This window comes from Geotrypetes seraphini, chromosome 8 (genome assembly GCF_902459505.1).
Source record: "Geotrypetes seraphini chromosome 8, aGeoSer1.1, whole genome shotgun sequence".
NCBI lineage: Eukaryota > Metazoa > Chordata > Amphibia > Gymnophiona > Dermophiidae > Geotrypetes > Geotrypetes seraphini.
Genome location: NC_047091.1, coordinates 69,266,233 through 69,292,480, shown reverse-complemented (window position 1 = coordinate 69,292,480; position 26,248 = coordinate 69,266,233). Strand labels below are relative to the sequence as shown.

The 26,248-nt window shown below is 42.8% G+C and overlaps 1 protein-coding gene across 5 annotated transcripts in view; it reads left to right on the top strand.

Moving 5' to 3' along the window:
- Positions 1-25,728, top strand: part of LOC117366048 (RNA-binding protein 4.1-like) — a 31,365-nt gene extending 5,637 nt beyond the window's left edge. For all 5 annotated transcript variants that reach the window (XR_004540490.1, XM_033957105.1, XM_033957103.1 and 2 more), the window contains one exon: positions 23,040-25,728. Coding sequence is in view for 4 of the 5 variants with exons in the window: in XM_033957105.1 (XP_033812996.1) it covers positions 23,040-23,083 (44 nt within the window). In the remaining variant the exon portion in view is untranslated. The remainder of the gene's footprint in view (positions 1-23,039) is intronic.
- The last annotated feature ends 520 nt before the right edge of the window (positions 25,729-26,248 follow it).

The window sequence follows — 26,248 nt, the reverse complement described above, 5'->3', positions numbered from 1 at the left end:
TGCCTGACGTCAGCTTGTGGGACCATAAGTTCTTAGTTTTCTGCAGAGCTAACAAGATGTGTGTCATTGGAGTCTCTCCAATTGCGCTATTTTTTCCCCTTTTTATGCCTTCATGGATCATTTTTCTTCATTCTTTTATTTTCTATGGTACTAGTTTACTTTCTTGGGATTTCTTTCTCAAAATTTTCAGGCCTTTGGTCCTCCTTCAGCTGGATTCCTGGGCAGTGGCATTGAATCTTTCAGTCACTAAATTACTCTACCATCAGAGGACATATTGATTCCTTCAATCTCATATCGGCAGTATTTCTATCGATGTTGAAGCCTTCTAGCAGTTTCAAGAGATGTTCTCTTTGCAACAGGGCCATATCAGTCACTCATCTGCACAATTTGTGTCTTCAGTGCCTTGGTCCTGAGTACCAAGTAGACTCTTGTCATCGCTGTTCAAAGTTAACAGAAACACTCTTTGATGACTCAACGTCTATAACAGGAGAAGCTTTTTTTGGACCCCAAGATTCATTGAAGATGTCCACCACTTCCAATGTCGAACAAAAGCACCACAATCACCGCATCATTCAGCATTGACTTCTTCGCTACCGGTGCCAACACCATCTAGTAAACGTGCTACCAAGGATATTGATGCCTTGCCTCATCACATAACACTGGCATATCTAGCATCAAATCTATGCTTGCCAAATGGCGCCAGAAGCAGTCTCTCTCTTCATTACAGGAAGTGTCTCCTCTGAGGCATGCCTCAACATCACCAATGCCTCAATACCCTGCACCAATGGTAACATTGACATTCTTGGTACTGCAACTTACCAATCAGGACCAGCTTCACAAGCTGCTTCATAAGGAGTTGGCAACTATGCTTCGAGACCAGTCTGAGTACGACTTTGAGGCCTCTCCTTCTCTATGCAAATACAGGTCCCTTCATTGGAGCACTTTTCCTCATTGACGTCGGACTGATACCAAAGGAGACTTGGAGACCATCCTAATGCTATCACCAGCACTGTAGCCACAATACTATACAGCTTCATGCTCCTGGAGGAACAGTTTCTACATCTCCGGTTTTAAGGGATAGGAACTTGTATACTGCCTTTTTGTTGTTACACAACCACATTCAAAGTGGTTTACATACAGGTATTCAAGCATTTTCCCTATCTGTCCTGGTGGGCTCACAATTTATCTAATGTACCTGGGGCAGTGAAGGATTAAGTAACTTGCCCAGGGTCACAAAGAGCAGCATGGGGCTTGAACCCACAACTGCAGGGTGCTGAGGCAATAGCTCTGACCACTCCACAAGGACTATGATTTATCCCTTCAGGATTTCTCTGACCCGTAATATTCTGCACTGGAGTCCTTTGGACTTTTTGTTGAATCCATCTCTTCCACCTAGACATAGGTCACCACTGCAGAGCCTTTCCTTTGCTATGTTCCTAAGGTAAAGAACTGCACTTTTCGATGCACTTGACTTTGAGCAACTCTACAAAAGAATATTTAAATTTCCCAGTCCATGACCTCATACAGGAATTCATATTGAAAAACCAGGAAACTCCCTTGCATATACCAGTGGCTCCATCCAAATTGGATTCCCTTTATAGGGTGCAGATTTGTCTTGGCTTTAATAGGCCACAACTGTAGCATCAGTCTCTAATGGTTGAGTCTTTTTTGAAGAGGCCATTCAGCTCCAGATCATATGCCACTGCACCTCCAATAGGGAGAGTCGTATCTTGGACAAGTCTGCTTGTAAGCTGTTTTAAAATATGCTGCTTACCAGCTGCATCACCTACTATGCTTTCTATATGACATTTTATTTTAAGCACTAAGTTCAGCACCTGTCTCATTATAAACAATTTATTCCTGTAGACCAGCCTCCTGATTTTCAGCAAACTTCGCATGATCTCCTTGAGACCAGGACATTCATGTCAAGAACAATCTTTGCTTTTGATATAACTTTCAGAGCATCAGCCTTGTCCATTGCAATGAGACAAAGCATGGCTTTATAAATTAGGCTTGGGGCTCGGTTTTCAAGACTGCCTTGCAAATTTCCCTTGTATGGGAGACTTGGTGATCACATTAAAAAAACTATGCAGATGATCACCAGGTAAGATTGCTCTATGACCTCTCCCTCATTCTCCCAAGTTGCATGATCCTAAACAGTCAACTACATCGTTTAAAAGGCACTGCACTCTGCCATCAACGTTTTCCACAACTCTGGCTCCAAAGTGCCCTAGAAACCAACGCTCTCAAACATCTTAATAGAAGTTCGACCTTTTGGTGCGCTCTGAAATGCCTAGTCAATGCCCTACAACCTCTATCCACATCCATTGGAAGTTCACTCACCCTGTACCACTAACGCTTATCAGTTCAACTGGGGTGAAATGAGGATATGCTCTACCTTTACCAGAACTCCATTCAGACACTCTATAAAGAGAGTTCTTTATAATAATAATCGGTTTATATACCGCAAGACTGAAGTTCTATGCGGTTTACAATAATTAAAAATTACAATTGAAGAAAAGTTGAATAGAACTAAAAAAATTAAGAAGCCAATAATTAGAAACACTATAATGATCTAAATGGTCCATAATAAACTTTTTATTAATTAGCTGCCAAACTATTTCGTAAACAGATATGTCTTTAAATGTCTCCTAAATTCCCCATAGGTGTCAGTAAGCATAAGCAGTTTTTCTAAATCCTTACCCCATAATGCTGCTTCATATGGAAAAAAAATTTTGATGATGATTTTTAAGTTTACATCCTCTTAACAGGCGGAAAAACAAAATTCAGATGCATGTTTCTCTTGTGTCTGTTGGTTGCAAAAGAGAAAAATTCAATATTATATTTGGGAGATAAGCCTTAAAGCAGAAGCAACCAAACTTAAACTTTGCCCGTGCCTCCATTGGCAGCCAATGTGCAGTACTTGATAGGAGGGTTTTACGTGATCATATTTGGTCAACCTAAAAATCAACCTGACCACCGCATTTTGAACCATTCTCTCTGTGCAACAGGGCCATATCAATCACTGATCTGCACAATTGGTGTCATCAATGCCTTAGTCCTGAGTACCAAGTAGACTTGTCATTGCTGTTCAAAGTTAACATATTCCTCTGGAAAATTGCCAAATAGGCAATATTACAGTAATCAAATGATGAAACATCAAAATACACCCTAATGGACTGAAGTTTCCAAAGAGTAAAGAAACCTTTTCTGACCAGAGTGTCTACCTGGTTCTTCATAGTTAAGCCCTGATCCAGTATTCCCAAAACCTTAATGGTAGATTGAATAGGATAGCTGGATTTATTTATAATCAATGATGTCTTGGTATCAAACAGGCGTGGTGAAGCTACAAAAAAATTCATTTTTCCTGAGTTAAGCTTCTGTCTAAATTTGGTTATCCATTGTTCCATTAGACCTATTACTTCTGTTGCCTTGGGAATAACTTCAAAAAGAGAATTAGCAATGGAATAATGATCGTAAAATCATCTGCATAGCTAAACAATTTTATCCCCAGCTGGGACAATTGCGCACCCAATGATGACATAAACATTAAGAAGCAATGGGGACAATGGTGAGCTTTGCGGAACGCCAGATGAATTATTCCAAATACCTGAAAGATCATTGTTGAAACGAACCTGATAGGTGCGAGACATAAGAGAGCCCCGAAACCATTCTAACACCTCCTCTGATACCAATAGCATCCAAACATTGGAACAATTTCCCATGGTCCACTAAATCAAATGCAGAACTTATATCAAATTGCATGATCAAAGCATTAAGACCTTTACTAAACAAGGAACATAAATTGTCCAAAATAGTAGCAATTACTGTCTCGGTACTAAATAAAGGTCTAAAACCAGATTGAGATTCATGCAAGAGAGAAAATTGATCAAGATATTCCATTAGTTGAAAATGGACCAATCCTTCCATAATTTTTACAAAAAATGGGATGGATGCTATCAGTTTCTGACATCAACACTATCAAGAGGTTCCATTCTCATGTCACCAGATAGGTCATCTGCTAATTCTTTATCTGCGTGTTCTTCACATATTGTTATTAAAAAAACAAAACCCCTCCAGGAGCAGAACCAGTGACAGCATTCTCGAGGTCTCAAGGTAGCCACAAGCAGTACCTGTGATTAATGAATAGATCAACTCGCCTATAGAGTGAAGTACTTTTTGGCCTGGAATCAGTGTCCAAACTAGCACAGTATTTGGTTGTCGTGCCTGCACCGCTCTACTCTTAGAGTTAATCTGTTCTGAACTACCAATGCTTCATTTACTCCCTTATCCAGCATCTAGCCGCAATTCTGCTATTTTACCCTCCTCATCCCACCGAGGGTCGTCCGACTCATTATCAACATTGTTGGACCCTAATCACCACCAAGGAACTGGGCCTTGCATGTCTTAAACTAAGGCTATGCTTCATCTTTGCAAAATACCTCTGCACAGACCTCCAAGAAAGTATTCTTTCAACTCTCAGCAGACTTCCCTTCAGCAAGAACTCTTGGACCTTCTGCAACAGATTTCCATCGACCAGTACTCCTCAGTTTAGAGGTTTAGAGGTATTATTCCAAATATTTCCTCATACTAAAGAAGACTGGAGGATTGCGCCTGTTCCTCAACCTCTGAGCCCTTAAGTTCTTAGTCCAAGAAAAGTTTCACATGCTGTCTCTAGGCACTCCTATTAGAGAAGAATGACTTGCTTTGCTCTCTGGATCTCAAAGAAGACTACATGCATATCCCCATTCTTCCAGCCCACTTCCTCTGCTTTCAGATAGGAACACGTATTAAGTATAGGGTGCCACCCTTTGGCCTAGCATCAGCCCCCAGAGTATGCCTACTTCTACTAGCCAACTGCTACAAAACCAAGGGTGTGCAAACCCTTCTTTTATCCAGAGGTGATGCAGTTCTCTTATTCAAAGCTAGCAGAGCGACAGAATACTCTGTTAAAAAAAAAAAAAAAAAGTCATTTTCATCGGATTTCTTCAGCCTCACCACTGGTGTCTTACTTCCATCTCTATTCCATTCACTCTTGGGGATCTTCACAATTAAATCTCTTCTCTCTGCCACCAATTGCAACATTTAGCACTTCTGTTCCAGTCTGCACTCTCATCATTTGGATTCCACTGAATTTCTAGCCTGGACAGCCCAGTTCATATATGCGTTCCCTTCAATCTCTATGATATGGAACTCTCACATTTCAACAGAATCCAACCACCATGATTCTCGTGCCTCCACAGTAATGGGCAACCCTAGTTGCCACCTTCAATGTCAAGGAACCCATTCCTCTTCAAACATTTCAATTGTCTTGACTCAGAGTAAAAGTTCCCTTCTGACTACCAATCTACAGTATCTGCAATTTACAGCCTTGTTCCTGGCTCCTCTTGCGTGATAAGTTCCATCTTTCTATTCCAATGTCAACCACCTGAGCAACTCTATACAATGATTCTACTGCATCATGTGGACACAGTTTACCTAAAGAGCTGGACTCCAAACATATCCTATATTGTTAGAGCTGCATTATCTTTTCTCTCTTTTATATATATATATTTTTTTTAATGGAGACAACAGTCAAAAACACTTTAGTACGTACTTCTCTCCTCTTATCAGTGCCCTACAAGTTCCTTTCAGCACTATATTTCAAGACTTCAGTGCCAAATAAGTACCTTTGGGCACCAATCAACGGGCTTACATGTCTGTTGCTTTCTGACTTCATGAAGGACCTTGATCTCAAAGCCTCCAATCCAACCTCCTCCAGTTGCTTAAAATCCACAGGTGGGTCCTCTTCACATGATGATGTCTCCATTTGAAGTGCTTATGACTTCATCTCTTCAGCACTTACTGTAGTCTTTTCCCTTTGAATCACTTCTGTTCACCAATTCAATGGATACCAATCTCTTAATACATGATCCACTGTACACAACATTTTCTCAAGATTATTGTTCTCACTCATCTCAAATTCCTAGTGGTAGTCTCCATTTTTCATCTCAGCCAGTCTATAAAATTACCGGCTGCCTTCTCCAGACCACATTGTCTCCCTGGGAGAACTGTACTTATTTACTGGACTGTAAACCTGCCTTTACTTGCTGCCTAGTTACATTGAACAATGCCTTTCCAAACTACAACTCGTCTATTACTGTCCTTTAATCCCAACAGACTAGGAGCTTCGATAATCAAAAAGTTAATCTCTCTATAGTCAACGGACTGCATATCGGACATGCTGCCATGCATGGGCTGGGCTGCCACTGGACAGTAGTGCTCCAGCGCCTGAAATTACATTAGTGGCAGCCTTAGTAGTTTATTCCATTTCTTCTCCATTGTTGACATTTACAAAAGTAGATTCTTAAGTCCCAACTCCATACTTTCACATCTCATTTCTTACTGGAGACTAATTCAGATGGGATAAATGGTTTGGCCAAACAGTTCTAAAAAAAAAAAAATTCTCTAGTCGTCAACTTCCCTCCATCCCATTCATAATAGCTAGGGAGTCACATTTGTGCAAATATGCTGACTGCTTGTTCTAGGATAAATAGCACAGTTACTTACCTGTAACAGGTGTTAGCCAGGGGCAGCAGGCAGATATTCTTACATCCTTCCCTCCTCCCCTAGTTGGCTTCTTAGCTTGTTTTCTGAACTGATGGTCCTGCGAGCTGATGGGCGGGAAGGCACTCATGCATGCACAATACGGGCAGTCATGAAACTTTGAAAAAAGTGAAATGACAGTAAACATTTGCACTGTCCATATCAGGCTCCATAGATGACGTCGCCCATCTGTGAGAATATCTGCCTGCTGTCCTAGGATAACATCTGTTACAGGTAAGTAACTGTGTTTTGATTGCAGGGATGTTTGACACCTCTGTGTAAAGATGCCTATATTTATAGTACCGGTAAGCCGTTTGTGCATTTTCAAATCCTCACAATTAATTCCTCTTAAATAGATGCTTTAAAAGTTGTATGCAAAAAAGAGCTTCTGTATGGTATAAGCTGCCACCTCTACTCCAAGACCTTATTAAATAAAAAAAAATTATGTGCTTATTGAATTGTGAATATTCCATTTCCAACTATAGCTGCAGTACTAGCCTTACTTTCCCTAGTCTTAGTTTCCAGCAACAGCTGCAGTATTAGCCTTAGTCTCCCTAGCTATAGAAATCACCTGCCCCTTCCATCTGGTATCACCTTTTGTAAACCTAGAGCTACAATTTATTTCAACCCTATGGATTGCTTTGCATGCTTAGGAACATACCTCTTAAATGCTCCTTCAAGAATCCCAGCTTGCCATTATGCAATATCTTGAAAAAGAGAGGCAAATCTTCAATGCATTACTGGGAGCCTGTGTATTTTAACTTGGGATCAGTCTTTTGATCATACTATACACATTAGTGACAGACTATCATAATATAGACCCCTTACAATGAGCACCTCCAATACTAAGAATTAAATGAAAATAAGACTTCAGTTGTGATAAATGGAACTTATAAAAAACTACATCTACCTCCTATTTTACTTGATCTTTATCAAATAAATATGAGTCCCATTTTAAAACAAATCCTGCACCACTGAAAGCACATAGGATCTCCATATCTTCAATCACTACTTCCTTCATATTTTCTTGAAGGGTTTTATACCTAGTGCATAACTGTCTTGGTCATATTGTGTGTCTTATCAAGTCACCCGCCAACAGCAAACAAGACTCAAAATTTGCACCCTGGACATGTGCCCATCTGGAATCAGGATTTGGATGTCATCTATGTATGCACTTGAAAGGAATAACACTGTTCTGTCAAGTGAATGGCCAAAGCTTGTATATAGATGTTACATTAAAGCAGAGTGTAATGAACCCTGCACTACACTAGACTGAACAGGAATCCAATCCTTGGGCCAGCTTCTAAATTATCTGCATTTAGAAACACAAACCAATCATATACTGCCTCACCTATACCCAGTGAATACAATCACTCAATTAAAAAAGCTGGTTGAAAGGTTATCAAAACTCATGTTGAGCAGTGCTAATGTGTTCTGCCTTTTCTATATGCCTCTGCAGCAAATCAACCACAGCCAACACTATATAGTTTGCCGTCATGTTCACTGGCCACATATACATAATCGGTTTTATATGTGTACTTATAAGAGCCCCATTTATGTGCATATTGACCTCGTGTAAATGACTAAACATCACTATTGCATTCTTGTTGCTTAAAACTAGGTGCCTCCTTACAGAGGCACCATCCAAATACCTCTGGTATTTCTCCACTTCCAGTAACTGGTTCATACAGCATCATCTATTTCTTGTTTCCCTGTAACATACAAGCAATAAGGTTGAGTCTTATTTTGCAGAGCTTGACTTTTTGCAAAATATAAGTTAGGAGATATATATATATTTATTTATTTTTTTGCAGAAAAGTTAATTGTGCTGCATATTAAACAGTGTGATGAGGATCCCTTGTCTTTCTAAAATGATTTCTTCATATTTACTTGAAAAGCACAGATGGGGAGTATGAACCCATAATAGCTTGAATTTCCTCCTACACAGCCCTCCCAAAGGACTGAACTACATTCCTTGCCACCTAATTTATATTTTCCCCAGCTGTTGGGGTCAGCCATACTGAACCTTGCAAATTACAAGAAGAGTAATTTATACATGAGATCCAGGCTCCTGTTATGCACTGAAAATTTTTTTTGATTTGGCCCTATATGTGCTGTCAGTTTACCTCATCTAACTTAATGTCCTAGTCCCAGTTTATAGGGGTGTGAACCTTGTATCCGTCTCCAGCTCTTTCTCCCTACCCCTCACAAACTTCAGATCATAGCTTGGTTTGCCCTGGGTACTTTTACTGTTTTTGTCTACATTGTTCCCAGGTCTTGGTTGTGCCTCTAGTGTGGTTTCCTGTGTCATTACCCTCCCAAGCTTTTGCACAGATATGTAGGGCCGAGTTGAGTACTTGACAGGACTATCTGCTACCTCCATTATCTCTATGGTGAAGGAGTCCAATGAAATCCCATTCACCACAACTGAGGTGCATGGATATTTATAAAGTACCCTAATCCAGACTATTAACCCTTCTTGAAACCTGTGTAGTGCAGGGCGGCAATGAGAAGCTTCGGTGATGGCCTATCAAAGGTTGTGGTCTAAAGTTTGATCTTTAGTTAACAAACAGTCATAGTACTTTTAACTGCTGTACTATAGCAACTGCTGTACTATGGCCTCTCAGCCAGTTGGGTTTTCAGGATATCCACAATGAATAAGAATGAGAGAGCATTGCATGCACTGTCTCCTTGGTATGGAGGAGTAGCCTGATGATTAATGCAGTGGCTTGAGAATCGGGAGAACAGCTCAGAACCCATGTTCTCGCACCTTAAAGTGTTACCTCATAAGCTTAAAAACTTTCTATCTCCTCTCTTAGACTTTATAATAGAGTTCCAAATATACTATTAGACCAGCAACACTTATCTGAACTTGAGGTATATGTAAATCCTCAGTCATTTTTTTAAAATTTTTAACAAATTATCAATTAAAGTTAACTTTGCTGCATAGGAACAACTGGAGCTGTAAGAGGCTGCTGACGATGGTGTTTTGCTAATCAAGCTGCTTAAGAGACTCTACAGTCGTCACAGCTTCAGTGCTGAAACAACTTGATTAATGAAACATTGACCACTGTCCATGGGATCTTACAGCTTCTCTCTCATGTTCTGCTCCCTAAGAAGGTCCTTTAAAGCTAAATGCTAAGAAGCCCATAAGAATATAATGGGCTTTTTAGAACTTAGTATGTTTCATTAGGAGCTGTTTTTCTAAATGTTAGTGCATACCAGATAGTGTTCAGGGATAGTACTTGAGTAGATCTTCATTCCATATTGCTAGCCGCTCAGATGGGAACTACATAAAAAGAAAGGTCCAGTTGTGTCCAGTGGACAAGGGAGTAGAATTAGAGAATCACCACATTCACCTATCAGTATAGGAATGGCAAGGGCCCCTCTGCACATCCAGAGGAAAAGCTGCCTGCTCTGTCAGCATCCACACTAGCTTGATCAGATAACAAGGGGATGCAATACCACCCTCAAAGATACGTTTGGTCTTTTACCCCAGATTTAAAAACTATGTTTCTTTTCTTCCTGTGCTTCCTGCAGTTGCTCTGCTTCCTTTGTGGCTCCTTTCCATGCTTAACCACAGTTCTGCCCCTCTCCATGGCTCACTCTCAGTGCCTTTTAAAAAAACACCTTAAGGAAGGGAGTCAGAGTAGTCCAGTGCCATCTTGGACCAGAAGGTGTGGTTACTGAGCTTGTCGAGTGCTGCTCCCATTGTAAGCAGCATCGGGCTGTTGCTGTCGTGGGAGGTTTTTGGCAGGAATATGGAGGGCCTCTGCGTATTGGTGTCTTTTCTCACATGCATGAGGATTTGGTGAGCTGCTCTTCTACTCAGGGAAGGCGGCCGTGGTCTGCTCCCATGAGTTGGGGCTGCACATGTCCTGCAAGTCATGGTCTTGGGTCTGTGGCTATTTTTGGTTGCCAGGTAGGTTTAGGGCAGGGATCTCAAAGTCCCTCCTTGAAGACCGCAATCCAGTCGGGTTTTCAGAATTTCCCCAATGAATATGCATTGAAAGCAGTGCATGCACATAGATCTCATGCATATTCATTGGGGAAATCCTGAAAACCCAACTGGATTGCAGCCCTCAAGGAGGGACTTTGAGACCCCTGGTTTAGGGGGTCAGGAATCTTCCCCTGAATTCATTTTGCTCTTACATCCTCCTTAAGCAGGCCCAGCCTTCGGGGGATGGCACAGACTTCTCAGAAGGTCCCAGGAGACTCTTGCAGGGGAGGCTACAGATTAGAACTGGCTTCTCTATTCGTTGTTTACTCCTTGGTGTTGCCCTGTAGCATGCCCTGCATAAGGGAGATGTGCTGTCCATTCTGTTGGAGCTCCAGCGCATGGGAATGATTGCTCCAGTTCCGTGCAGTGAATGAGGCTTGGTATTCAAATTACTTCATGGTCCCCAAGAAGGGGGGACTCTTCCACCCTGTCTTGGGACCTCAAACATCTCCACAAGTTCTTGAGGGTGTGCCATTTTCAAATGGAGACCATACAGGCTATAATTGTGGTGGTTCAGTCGGGGAGTTCTGATTGCCTTTGATTTGAAAGAGGCATACCTCCGTGTTCCCATCTGGCAGCCTCACCAATATTTTCACTTTGTGATGCTGGGGCAACACTTTCAGTTGTCGATGGCATCCAGGACCACCTCCAAGGTGATGGCCACCTTTTTTGCATAAGGAGGGCATCAGTGTTCTCCCTTACCTAGATGATTGATTAATCAGGGCATCCTTGATACAGGAGAATTGTCAGTCCATCTCCCATAAGTCATCAAGGTTTTCAATTTGCTGGGATGGGTGGTTAACTTTTCTAAAAGCTGCTTGGAACCCTCACAGCACTTGGAATATCTAGGTTTCTCCAACACAGCTCAGGGGAAGGTGTCTTTCCCGGACCTTTGCCGTACCAAATTACAGTTGCAGGTATGCAGTTTACTGCGGGAGCCAGGTTCTCGGATCGATGGCAGCAGTATTGGAAGTGGTTCCTTGGGCCAGAGCTCATATGTGCTTGCTGCAGCATGTTGGTCTTGTCCCACTGGTCTCTCAGGATCATGCTCTGTGACTGCGTTTAATACTGGCTGCCAGGACCAGCATATCATTGTGGCTTGCCATTCTGTGTCAGGGAATGCCATTGGATGATGGTGGTCATGGATGCCAACTTGTTGGGATTCTGTTGTTACCTTGCTATAAGCAAGGAAGCGGCCTACTTCTAACACCTGTGCCAGAGTTCGGCGGACCCTTGATTTCTAGTGTGAGCAGCGGGAGATTTCGACTCTGGGCACTTTGCCACAAATCTTGGCCTTTCTGCAAGAACGATGTGAGAAAGATTCAGCATACAGTTCTCTAAAGGTGCGGATAGCAGCGTTGGCATATTTTAGGGGCTGTGTGCAGAATACTTCCTTAGTGGTGCATTCAGATGTGTTTGTTTGGCTTCCCTTTGGCCTCCAGTGCCCATCCACCATCTGTAATGGAGCCTCAATTTGGTTCTTCATGCTGTTCAGAGATCTCAATTTCAGCTACATCATAGAGCTTCTTTAAAAGATCTGACTTTGAAAGTGGTGTTTCTTATGGCTCACTTCAACATGACGAGTTTTTTGAGGTACTGTTGTGTTGAGATCCATTTTCCTGGTTTTTGAAGGCCCCTAGGGTTACGATTCGGACAATGGTCTGCCTTTTTGCCTTGGGTAGTAGTGTCTTTTCATGTGAAATCAGCTGCTGTTCCTTCCCTCCTTTCAGGAGGAGGCTTGCCTCGAGCTGTTTTCCCAGCTGCACTATCTTGATGTTTCAGGGCGTTTATCCAATATTTGCATGCCCCTACTAAATTTTGTCATTCGGATCAACTTTCTTCGGATGTTCTTTGGTGGGTTGGTGGCCTCTAAGATGTGGATCTGGGAGGCAGTGTTATTGGCCTACATCCTTGCAGGAAGATATCCTCTTCCTCTGAGCACACTCAACTCAAGCATTGGCTACTTTGTAGGTGGAATCTTGGTGCTGTCCATTGGATGAGTTTTGCAGATTAGCTACTTGGTCCTTGTTGCATACCTTTGCCAAGAATTATCAAGTGGGAGGAGGCTTCTTTGGACTGTCCATTCTCTCGGCAGCGATTGCTGTTTTCAAGGACTACATCTCTACATTCCATTTGGATTCATCTGCTGTTGATGCAGAAATGGTAAATTTGTCTTGCCTGACAATTTTCTTTCCTTTAGTCAGATGACACTAGATGAATCCAGGTCGATGAAGCCATCCGTGCAATGTGCGGCGGCAGTGAAAAAGGCGACTAGGATGCTAGGCATGATTAAGAAGGGGATCACAAACAGATTGGAGAAGGTTATCATGCCGCTGTACCGGATTATGGTATGCCCTCACCTGAAATACTGTCGAGCACTGGTTGCCGTACATGAAGAAGAACACGGTACTACTCGAAAGGGTCCAGAGAAGAGTGACTAAAATGGTTAAGGGGCTGGAGGAGTTGCCGTACAGCGAGAGATTAGAGAAACTGGGCCTCTTCTCCCTTGAAGAGAGGAGACTGAGAGGGGACATGATCGAAACTTTTCAAGATACTGAAGGGAATAGACTTAAATAAAGACAGGTTGTTCACCCTCTCCAAGGTAGGGAGAACGAGAGAGCACTCTCTAAAGTTAAAAGGGGATAGATTCTGTACAAACAAGGCAGTTCTTCACCCAGAGAGTGGTAGAAAACTGGAACGCTCTTCCGGAGGCTATTATAGGGGAAAACACCCTCCAGGGATTCAAGACAAAGTTAGACAAGTTCCTGCTGAACTGGAATGTACGCAGGTAGGGCTGGTCTCAGGGCACTGGTCTTTGACCTAGGGGTTGCTGCAGGAGCAGACCACTGGTATGAACCAGCAGTGGCAATTCTTATGTTCTTATGAGGAGTGCTGCCAGTTGCTCTCCTCAAATCTGGTATTCACCGGGGGGGGGGGGGGGGTTGTTGGTCTTCTCATAGATAATGTTCACCTATATGGTTCAAGAAGTACTTAGTGAGGAGGGAAGAGTGTGATTCGAGTTTGTTCGTTCTGCTTTGTTATGGAAAATACTGAACAGTCAAGAAGTCTGCCATCCTATATTATAGAAGTAAGATCTGTGCTTTGTATCTCCACCTACTGGTGGATGGACATAACCCATTTGTCTGCTATGACTAAGGAAAAGAAAATTTTATCAGGTAAGAACATAATTTTACCTTTTCCTCCAAGGTATAGTCGGTCTCCTCTATCCCTTATCTACAGACTTTAAACCTTAAAAGACCTTCCCCATCACTCTTCTCTCCAGCAGAGCCAAACACAATCACACTATTCGCCCTTATATAGACAGCACCTTCATTTTAATGCCAACTGCTTGCCCATACCATCTTGACTTCTACCTTCCTTCTGACACCAGTGATCCTTCCCTCAATACTGTTCAGCTTTAATCTGAGGAGACTCACTCCACCCACTTAGAAAACAGAAAACCTCACCTGCTGGTCTGAGCAGGCATTACCACTTAGCTCAACGAATGTGGAAATATAAAGAACAATAGTCCTAGAAAAAAACAGGAAAGATATGTCAAATACAGTACTCGAACAAAATCCAAATATGATGTGCTAGCAAAAATAATTAAAAGCAACAAATATAAAAGTATATATAATCGGAAGAGAGCATTTGGGTAGTGGTGGTGTCTGGTTCTGAGCAATAACCAAATCGCATAGCCATGGTTCTCTGTGCATATAGAGCACTGAATCTTTGAACTCCTTGCCATAATGAGGTGAAACAAGCACTGAATCCTACTAGCTGTAGATACTATACCCCTGTTCAAAAACTTCTTGTTCATTGCTTTGTTCAAGATGCTTCTTGGTCTGTTTCCCTGCCTCATTGTCCAGTTTGATCAAATGGCACAGGCCAATGATGTGTTAGTGAAAAAGAAAATTCAGAAAAATATAAACACATCAAAGCTGCTGGGAAAATACATTAAATGGATCTAAATTTTATAAAGTTCCATGCACACTCCTGAACACCCCATTCTCGTCTATTGAGGGGTTCACATATCTCCTATAGAAAACATGCCCAGGTCAGTGTTTGTTGTGAGTATGATTGGGTGGCACAGTTCATCTCTTTGACTCATTAGCATCTTCTCCAGCATGACAGTTGTTATGGTTTTGAGATGTTAATGATATTGAGGCGTGCCTAGGTTTACCAGAGTTATTCAAGAAAAAAAGATGTTGCCCTGCCCCATTTTGGCTCCAGCCTTACTCCCACACAAATCTCTCCTTCTCTGAGTCTGGGGTCTGGGCTACATCTGGAAGATCTCTGAGCATGTATGGATGCGATGCTATGATGTCACATGTATGCTCGGAGGTCTTCCAGACAAACTGCCGGGTTTTGAAAATCCATTTGGACAGCAGGACAGTCCTGAAAAGTTTGGTAACCCTAGGTAGGCATGCCATGTACAGCACTGTATTGTGTTATATCTGTGAAGCCCTTGACCCTGCTTCTGCAATGCCTGTGCAAAAGTTTGGAAAATATAGTTTATATTCTGACCTTTATACAAGGTGGATCACAACATTACTATACATAATACAAAATTGCAAAATACTTGCAATTACTTATGTGGAAATTGCAAAATACACTACAAACAATCATTAACAAAAACATTCATCAACAAAAAAGATCTTGCAATTTTCATAGCATAATTTAACAAGGGCAGCTTCTAGAATTCACCATTTATTACTAAAATTGTGGAGTGTCAGGATTAGAGCTCTCAGCTACTATTATGGAGGGTGTTTAATAATTTATTTACCTGAGTATGAAAGAAAGTAGCAAGCATATTGAAACAAGTCTGTGCATGTTGTGACATGTCTCAAGGTTACTCATGCACAGTTGTGGCTCAGTGCGAGTAACATTCCAAGAGACAGGATGGCAGGAGAGTCCTCATGCGAATCAAGTAAGAAACTGCTAGATAAGAAGCACCGTTCAGCGATAAAATTTCTCACACAAAAAAGGAAAAAGCCAAAGGAAATCCATGAATACATGACTAGTTTAGGGTGAGTTTGCCCCATCATCCTACATTATAAAACTTTGGAGCAAGCAATTTTAAGTGGGATAGAGGCCATTGAAGATGACCCTTACACTGGATGGCCTGTGGAAGCAACTTCCACAAAAATATGCAAGAAAGTTGATTTAATTTTGTCAGACAAATTTAAGGTTTCCCGAATAGCTGAAGAAATGGGCATCTTGCCAGGTACAGTTTGAAGAAAAATTCATGAAAAGTTGAGCATGTCCAAGGTTCCAAGAATGCTGACACCATGTCATAAGGCCACAAGGCTCCAGTGCTGTCAGGAGAACTTGTAGATGCTCTGTGCAGTCCAAGTAAATTTTTTTATCATTTGGTGATGAGATGAGATTTGGGTCTATCATAGAGAACATGAGTCCAAAATGGAGTCAATGAGGTGGTAGCACAAGTCATCCCCCCATCCCAAAATGTTCAAGACAGAGAAATCTGCAGGCAAAGTCATGGCAACTGTTGTCTGGTATAATGGAAGAACTTTTGCTTCTGGATTTCATGCCACACAAGACAACTATAACCGGGGAGAGTTATGCCAACATAGTGATCACTTTGTTGGACTCAAAGAGAAAAGACACGAAACTCAGTAGGTGTACTGGTGCACATATCATGACTGTTACAGGCTGCCATCTGAGAATGTGGGTTTCAGTGATTAAACCATCCTCCCTACAGCCCTAACCTATCTCCTGTTCCAAGTTTTGAAGAAATTTCTATGGACATTGGTTTTCAAGTGATGAAGGTTCAAGGAAGCTGTGACATCCTGGTTTGAAGGTCAAACAGAAGAATTTTTTTTCAAAGGGGTTAAAAGTCATTGCAGGAAAAGTGAATGAAGTGTACGAAGCTATCGGCACTATATTGAAAACCAAAACATTTAAAAAATCTTTTTCTTTCCTACTGAGGTAGATAAATTATTGAACACCCGTTGTAGGTCCTTGTACAGAGGCAAGCAGGCTGAGTTTTAGTGTAACCTTCACTTCCAAGCCAAGTGCCCCTGGCTCAGCTATGTTGCTGCATTGTACCTTTTCTGGCAATCCTACAATGCATGGGTTGTTTTGACCGGAGTGGTTATGGAAGAGTGCCACTCTTCCATAACCTCTATCAGCATCATTCCAGCTGATCAATTTTATTTCCATATGTTAGTGTGCACTCCAGGCTGCTCATTATTTTCTACCCTTTCAATATGCTCCTCTGTTCCTGAAAGCAAAGTTGCTTACCTATAACGGGTGTTCTTTGTAGATAGGGGGATATAGCCACACTTGCTGGTGAAGTCCTCTGACTGAGCCTTAGTGTCTATGTTCTCCCCTAGGGTACTATAAGCTTTTGAGCTTACTGGGCATATGCAGGGGACCCTGCCTCAAGAGCCCCTCCCCCTTGCCCTGCCAGTTTCATCTCTAGCAAAAAAAGCATTGTCTTGAGGGGATGGTGGGTGGGAAAGTGGCTGCATTCCCCTGCTGTCTACGGAGAACCCCCATTACAAGTAAACACCTTTGCTTTCTCCAGAGACAGCAGGGAAAATGCAGGCACACTTGCTGATTGTCCAAATCATACACCTTATGTGGAACTTCGGTCCAAGCAGTAGTGTTTGGTAAACGTATGAACTGAGGACCAGGTTGCAGCTTTACAGATACCTTGAATAGGGATTGATTTAAGATGTGCTATTGAAGAAGCCATAGCTTGTACTTTGTATGCTCCAATTGGACCAGGGGGTGGTTCTTGAGCCCTCTTATAGCAGAAAGTGATGCAATGCATAATCCATGAGGACATAGTTCTCTTAAATGCTGGGTGACCTCAGTTAGATGGATTATAGGAAACAATAAAGTTGGTTCATTTGACTGAAGCCTGAAGTTTCTTTAAGGTAGTAGAGTAATGCTTGTCTGCAGTCCAAGGTACAGAGAAATGAAGAAGAATGCGGAGGGAGAAAAAAAAAGGACGACAAGATGATAGTTTGATTAAGATGGAAGTCTGTAACAACTTTTGGAAGGAATTTTGGGTGAGTCTGCATCTGTACTTTTAGTTGGGAAAAATTGGAGATGAGGATAATACATAACCAGAGCCTGAAGCTTGCTAACTCTTTGCTGATGTGAGCGCTGTTAGGAGGACTGTTTTTTCCATTTTAGGAATATTATCATGATAGACCCTAAAGGTTCAAAAGGAGCTTCCATCAATTGATCTAATACTAAATTAAGGACCTATGCTGGAGGAGGGTGCCCTTATCAGAGGTCTGAGATTGGTGAGTCCTCTTAGAAAGTAAGAAATCAGAGGTTGTGAAATTGGTTTTCTATCTGTAAGGTCATGATATGCTGAAATTGCCGATTAAATGGGTTCTTAGAGTTTGCTTTGAGACCCAAATCTGATAAATGCAGAAGATAAGTTAATATACAAGGAATCGGGCATTGAAGAGGGTCTTCAGTTTGAGAACATGCTCACATTGAAAAATGTTTCCACATAAATTGGTATGACTTTCTAGTGGAAGGATATCTGACTGTGAGAAGGACTGTTTTCACCGATTGTGATACTGGAATTCTAGTGAGGATTGAAGTTTTAATTTCCATGCTGTGAGGCTGAGACTACATAAATTGAGATGCAGTAGTTGTCCATTGTGCTGTGAAACCAGAGAAGGATGGTCTCCCAGAGAAACTAGGGGAGCATCTAGGACAGGGGTCTCAAAGTCCCTCCTTGAGGGCCGCAATCTAGTCGGGTTTTCAGGATTTCCCCAATGAATATGCATGAGATCTATATGCATGCACTGCTTTCAATGCATATTCATTGGGGAAATCCTGAAAACCCGACTAGATTGCGGCCCTCAAGGAGGGACTTTGAGATCCCTGATCTAGGAGGTCTGGAAGCTGCAGATACCAGATTTGTCTGGGCCAGTGAGAAGTAATTAGAATGAGATGAGTGTTGTCTCTGATGACTTTCTGAAGAACTCTGGAAATAAGTGGAGCATGGGAAGGCATACAGAAGATGTTGCCCGCATGGAATGGAGAAAGCATCTCTTGCTATGACTTGTGGAGCTGGACGAGGGGACGGAACATCTGACACTGAGCATTGTTTTGTGGCGCAAAAAGATCTACATATTTGTTGAAGGGTGGCAGGATTTAAAGTCCACTCGTGAGGGTCAAACTTCTGGCTGAGAGAATCTGTGATTGTTCTTTTCTCCTGGGATGTATACTGCTTGTAATTCCACTTGAAGGGATAGAGCAAAGTTCCAGAGATACTAAGCTTCTCTGCAGAGTGGAAGGGATCCAGAGACTCTTTGTTTTTTTCATATAGAACATCGTCACTTGGTTGTCTGTATGAGAAGGCGCTGGCTGAGAATCTAAGGACAAAATGCTCGAAGAGTATAGTAGATTGTTCAAAGCTCTAATAGGTTTATATGGAGGTGTTTCTCCCCCGTTGACCACTGACTTTGAGTTTGGAGGCAGTTGAGATGTGCTCCCCAATCTTTGGTTGAAGCATCTATTGTAATTGTGATGTAAGTAGGTGGAGGCTCAAATGGACAGCCCTCCTGAAGAGGAGTGGACTGAAGTTTTGATGCATTGTGTGGTAGAAATTATTTTAGAGAGTAGTTGCGTATGCTGAGTCCAGTGTAATCTAAGGTGCCAGTGCAGTGGCTGCATGTGTAGTTTTGCATGCAGTACAAGGGAAAGTGATGTTGCTATGTGACTCAAGAGGCATAAGATGAGTGCTGGAAGGTAGGAGGATTGCCTGAGATGGTTGGCTAAGCTGATGATTGCTTGATGTCAGTCTTCTGAAAGATAGGCTCTTGCCATGATGGTGTTTGTTTGTGCTTCAGTGAATATGAGGGAGTGAACCGGTTTGAGTTTGGACTTTTTGAAATTGATTATAAAACCTAGGTCTTGCAAGGTATGTACTGTGGTTTGGATCGTGCACAGAAAACATTCCTTATAATATGCCACTAGTAGCCAATCATCCAGGTAAGGAAAGACTGCATGATGTTGCTTGTGTAGGTGGCTGCTACTACTGCTAGCCACTTTGTGAAGACTCAGGGTGCTGATGATAGGCTGAAGGGTAGAACTTTGTATTGATAATGTTTATTGAGAAACTGGAATGAAGGAATGGCCAGTGGGAGGGGTGAATTGGGATTATGGGTGTATGCATCAGTCCAAGTGCGGCTTACCAATTGTTTTGTTTCAGAATTGGAAGCATAGCTGGAAGTGAAATCATTTTGAACTTTTCTTTCTTGATGCAGGCATTTAGAGGTCAAAGATTGAGTATGGGATGGAGGCCTTGAGTCATTTTGGAGATGAAGAAGAACCTGGAATGGAACCCCAGATGTTTCTGATGGTGGGGTATTTCCTCTATGGTATTGCTTTGTAGTAGGAGAGAGAACTCCTCTGCAAGTTGTGGGATATGTTGATAAGGTATGTTGGATGGCGGAGATGGATGGGTGTTTGGAAAGTGTGGTAGGAAATTGAGGGATGATGAGGACCCATTTGTCCATCGTGATGCACTGCCATGCTGAAAAGGAGTTAGCCGCCCTCCCACTAGTAAATTGTCAAAAACTGGGACTAGGTTTGAGCGGAGGCAACTGAGATCCAAAGACTGCTTCTGGTCTCGTGAACATTGCTTCCAAGTAAAAGAAGATTGTGATCTTTGTGGATTGGATCTGTTTTAGGGGGTATAAGTACGTTAAGAAAAAAATTATTGCTGGTATGCTCTATGATAAAAGGAGGTGGGGGCAGGTTGTTGGGATTGGTCTGAATTATATATGGAAAGCCCACACATAGTTGTAGAATCTTTTTTTTGAGCTGTGAGACTGTAGCCTTGTGCACCAAATAGACTATCTCTGGGGACCGTTTGCAAGTCTGTCATGGAGGTGTTCTCCGAGATCAGACACCTTAATCCATGCTGTACACAGACTTGCAGTCACTACTGTTGCGATTCTAGAGATCATATCGTATGCATCATAGTTAGTTTTATCAGGTGGCAAGTTGACTCTTGAAGTGCAATGTGGAGATTTGATATTTCTTCTGGAGAGGCAGTTTCTAGTTGCTGTAGAATGGAATGTTGAAAATGCAGTATTTGTAGCTGATGAGCTATGATTTTAGATGACAGCATAGAACCTTGGTAGACTTTGCATCCCATGGCATTAAGGAGATGATAATCTTTCCCTGGGGGTGAGTTGTACTGTGTTTTAATCACTTTAGCTTTCTTAATTGCTGATTCAGATACCATGGAATCGTGTGGCAGTTGCTGGAGATCATGTCCAGGTGCCTGTTGAACCTTGTATTTCAATTCCAAATGTCTGGATGCTGTGGAAACAGATTGGGGTTTTTGCCAGTTTGCAAGTTGAAGATCTTGGAGTACTTGATGTACTGAGAGTGCAATAAACTCTTTCGATGGGGTTTTGCAGGATTGAAGAAATGCTTGAACATCTTTCTTCCCTACCGGTGTTTTTGCTTGGTTGAGACTGAGGAGAGTAGAAACTCTTTCTGTAGGAATTTGGGGTAGGAATATTCCTCTGTTCTGGTTGGTGAGGTTGTTCTATTTAGCTTGATCCTGCTGATGCCCATATACCAAACCCTCATCCTCCTTCCCAATCTGGTAGAGAGACTTTATTCTGTGGAGGGGAGGTGCAGATAGCAGTATGGGGCCTCCAGTGAAGGTCCTGCGGTATTGATAGGGACTGTGGTAGCATCGGGTCCAGTGTGGGAGACTTCTATGCACTCAGGATATTGCTGGGGGGGGGGGGGGGAGAGGTAGAAGAGAACGCTATCCTGCATAAACTTTTGGAACAGCAAGAAAAAAATTGGAAACTGGGTTAATAATGTCTTGCCCTGGATCAGGAGGTTTTGGTACTAGATGAGGCATAGAAAGCCATTTAGGTGGTAAAGGGTCTTGCTCTAGTCTAGGGGAACCTGAGAGGCAAGCCTTTTGGTTTTAGTTTGATTTTTTGAAGTCTTCAAAAGTTTACCCCAGGATTGTCATGCTGTGAACTGGGAGAGGACTGCGAGGTTGAAACTGAGCCTGCAGGAGCCTTCCCTGTCTTTTTTAGACGTATAGCAGTAGTAGCGGCTTTCTGTAAGTTGTGCACTGCCTTAGCCGAAGCTGGTGGAAAAGGGGTATCACTCTTTTCCATTACTGGTTGCCACCATTTATTCCCTGTCGACTCTGCTGGTATCTATTTTCTGTTGGTGCTGAAGGCACTATGCTTCCTCGGCCTGGGGGGGGGGGGGTGGAATAGGAGTGAGCAGTGCAGTTTGTGGCTTTGGAGATTTCTTTGAGCCATTGGTGTGAAGATCCGCTGAGAGGGAATTGGAGTCCATCATGGTATCTGTGAAGAAGGAAGCTAGCGCCTTTGCGGTCCTAGTGTCCGCTAGGTTTACCGAAGAGAGGAAGCAGATGCCGGGTATACTATGTTCCTCCTTGGGTCTTTTTGCTCGTTTGTTTTAAACATAAAGCTGGGTAGTTCTCATTAACGGTTTGTGAATTCTGCCTTTTTTTTAACTAAGGAAGGTTTGTATTAGAAATAGTATTAAGTTGGGGTTTTTTTTTTTTTTTTAGGAAGTTAGAGAGAGGAGAGAGTGGCCAAAGAAAAAACTGACAGGGCGACTCTGGAGGCAGGTGTTCCTGCGTATGCCCAGTAAGCTTAAAAGCTTACTCTACCTAGGGGAGAGTACCGACGCTCGGGCTCAGTCGGAGGACTTCACCAGCAGGTATGCCTGTATTTCTCCTGCTTGTCTCCGGAGAACCAAGGAAACCAATTTGGCAACTTTGTCTTCCTTCATAAGTTCAAGCTTGCCATTGATGGTTTTTATTAGTTTGTTTGAGAAGTGGTTCAGAGCCTTTTGTAGGGAGCTTATGCTGGCCCAAGCCACCCTGTGCTGCTGCTGCTTCTAATTCCCCTTCCCTAACGAAGAGGATTCCTTGTGGCCTGATCACAACTTACACATTTGTCTGCCATTTTACTTTTCTTGACCTTCTCCATCCAAAGTTTGGGAATAGATTTTTTTTCCTTGCCACCTTAAAACATTTTTAGTTGGGGTAAGTAACCTGCACTACATGAATTCATCAAAATAAATTAAGGCCTATTGGGAGCCCTTCTACTTTTTATTACAGCATGTGACCCAACCTTTTATTCTTGGTTGGACCACAGCTCACATTCTTTGTTAGCCCTCTAGAACTACTCGATCCATTGTGATGGATTTACTAAAGCTGCAAACAATGTACCTGAATCCCCATTACATGTTTAATCACTCTCCCATCTATAGGCAGGATGTAATCTACCACTCACAAACTCCTTGTTTGCACTAGATAGTGGTACTGGTACCTCAATTATATGTATGCATAGTCTGTTTTAATTGTATCCAAAATATATGTACTTTTTGGGTATAGTTTATGTATATAAATTTTCTGTCTTTTCTAATCCCTCCTTACCAGTTCAGCAAGGCGATCCTGTGATCCTTGAGAGCGGGAATTGCTGAGAGTGCTGGAGGATTGCTTCTTCATGACTGGTTTCTGCATCTTGCCTGGTCTTCAGTCTTTGTGGGGGGGATGATTTTGAGGACAATCAAGTGCATTTTTTTGGTGCATTTTCTGGCTGAGGCTATTGTCTTCACAGCTTCTTGACCATTTTAATAAGCATACTTGATGAATTAACAGGGAAGTTAATTTACCCCTTTAGTGGTTCTCCTTGCATTAATGCACCAGGGGTGATACATGTAGCTCAGATTGTGTGGATAAGTAGGCTGGATGCTGCAGCTATTTTTTATGTGTCCAAGGCCATTCACCTTTCATATAACATACCTCCTAGTCCTTCACTGTAAAGTTTTCAGTCAGATGTGTTAGGAGCTATGAATTCACTCCTTTCTGTTCTGCCCCCCTACCCCAGCATGTTTATAATGAGATCTATTTAAAAGAATCGTGATCATATGGTAGCCTACTTGAAAGAGCTGAGTAATGGCTAAATGTTCAACTCAAAGTCCTGCATGCAGCACTGAAGGATGGAGAAGAAACCTGAGAGCTATTGGCTAATCTGCTGGTTCTTTTCTAGTAGGGAGGGCTCGGACTGCACCCCAGAAGTAGCAGTCTGAGGTGAGCAGGGCATGGTGGAGGATAAGGCTGCTTGTCATGAGAAACCATCCTGGAACCCATATTAGAAATGACCAGCAAATGGATTGTGCAAATCTTCAACTCATTGTATGGCGGTGGTCAAATTATAGCAATTAGGAAGGGACTAGAGCTTAATAGAGACTAAATCTTGAGTACCATGTGTGTTTCTGGATTGGGTTATCTCATCTCAAAGATATAGTAGAACCTGAATGATAAGGGGCATGGAATGGCTCCCCTAGAAAGAAAAAACATATGATGGAGTTCTGGTAAATCTTGGGGGGTTGTGATTAGGGGATCAAGTCATGAAACTTTAACAGCAGTTTAGAAGAAACTTTAAAGTTGTGGAGCTTGTTTCCAGTCAAGGCACGGATGAACTGTGGAAATCATTACTAAAGAATGCTGCAAAGGCCACTGGTACAGATTTCTTTAAAATAGGATTAGGCAAGTTTATTAACACTTCATTAATTTGGTAATGCCCTTTTATGTTTGGGTATGAGCAACAAGGACTGAGTATTGGATTCAGTGGATCACTGGTCGGACCTACTTATTCATTCTGAACACACAGTACGTAAGTATCACTGCTGTTCTTCTGTTGAAGGTGTTCTCGTACTGAGAGGTTGGATGCAGTGTAAGAATTCACTTACTGGGGCAGATTCTCAAAACTAAAATTTGCCTTTAATGTGCTCGCTAAATCAGCTCCAGCCAATTAAGCGTGCATGTATTTTAGCGATGGATTAAAAAGGCTTACCGTGGTATTTTCCAAGTTTTCTAGCAGTCTCTGATACTGCCATGCAAAATGTAGTACAACAAGGTCATTAATATTAAAATGATAACTGAGCGATTCTCTATAATCGCAGAGTGATTCTCTAACCTCGTGCTATATTTGCAGCCAAAATGTGCAAGAGATCTAAGCTGTTGCCTTATGTTTTGATCAGGGCCTGAGCACTGATTGGCTCAGGCACTGACAGGAAAGTAAGGCTTGACAGCTCAAACCTGTCAGAAAAATTTGCTGCCTGACCAGCTCCCCCATCCCCCCCAGCAGCAGGAGAGATGCCCACTCCTTTCTGCTGCAAAGCAATGCCCCCCAGCAGCAGGAGAGATGCCCATACCTGCTGCCAAGCACCCTTCAGCAGTGGGAGAGCTGTCCACTCCTGCCAAGCAATGCCCCCCTACACCCCCTGGCAGTGGTAGAAATGCCCTCGCCTACTGCCACGCAACCCCTGACACGCCCCTGTGCCTCCAACAAATCACCCCCTTACCTTGTTTACAATGGCTGGCTGGAAGAGGGGCCTTAAACAACCTAGGCCAGTCAGACCCTTAGGCCCCTCCCCGGCACATCCCAGGATGCACGGGAGAGGGGAAGACCTTCCATTTTGAAGAGGCTGGCCGGAGGAAGTAGGCATCCCTCTGGCCAGCCATTGTAAACAAGGTGAGGGGGTCGGGGGTTGCGTGGCAGCAGGAGGGAGTGGGTATGTCCTGCTGCCAAAGAGGATGTCGGGGGCATTGCTGGTACTGACAGGAAAGTAAGGTTTGACAGTTCAGACCTGTCAGAAAGGTTTGCTGCGTGACCCCCCCCTCCCCTGCAGCAAGAGATATGGCCACACCTGCTGCCAAGCAGTGCCCCCCAACACCCCTCAGCAGTAGGAGAGCTGTCCACTCCTGCCACCAAGCATCACCCCCCCTTCATCCCCTTGCAGTGCCAGAAATGCCCACTCCCGCTGCCACGAAACCCCTGAAACCTGCCTCCCACAAACTACCCCTTTCCTCGTTTATTCTGCCTGGAGGAGGGGCCTTAAACAACCTGGGCCAATCAGAGCCTTAGACCCCCCCTCCCTGGCGCATCCCAGTCTCCACTGGGAAGGGGAAGACCTTCCATTTTGAAGAGGCTGGCTGTAGGGAGTAGGCATTTCTCTGGCCAGCCATCATAAACAAGGTGAGCGGGTTGGGGGTTGTGTGGCAGCAGGAGGGATGTCAAGCATTGCTAGGGAGGAAATGGACATCTCTCCTGCTGCTGGGGGGGTGCTTGATGGCAGGAGGGAGTGGGCATCACCTGCTGGCAGGAGGGATGTTGGAGGGGGGGTGGTTGATTGGTGGCAGAAGGGAGTGGGCATCCCTCGTGCCTATCTTCGATTTGTTTTTAGTTTAATTTGTTAGTTTATTCTGCACATGTGCCAATTGCAATGGGCACATGCAAATTTAGCAAACTTTCGCTACTCTCTGCCAATCTCATTTGCATTTGTGTTTTTCAGAGAATGACTTGCTTTTTTGAAATCGCTACAATAATCTCTGCAACAACATTGATTTTTAACATGATGTTTTGAGAATCTAGCCCTTAAGAATGTTAACTATATAACTACTGAAGTGTTGGAGGTGGTTGGGATGGGTCCTTGTTATTAAAAATCTTTTTGATCAATTTTGTTACCAGTAAATAAATCATTTTATAAAGCTGAAATGGTCAGTGAGTGTGGGGTTTTTTTGGGGGGTTGCCTGTTTGCCTAGTTCCATTCATCACTGCCATAATAAAGGAGGGTTGTTCT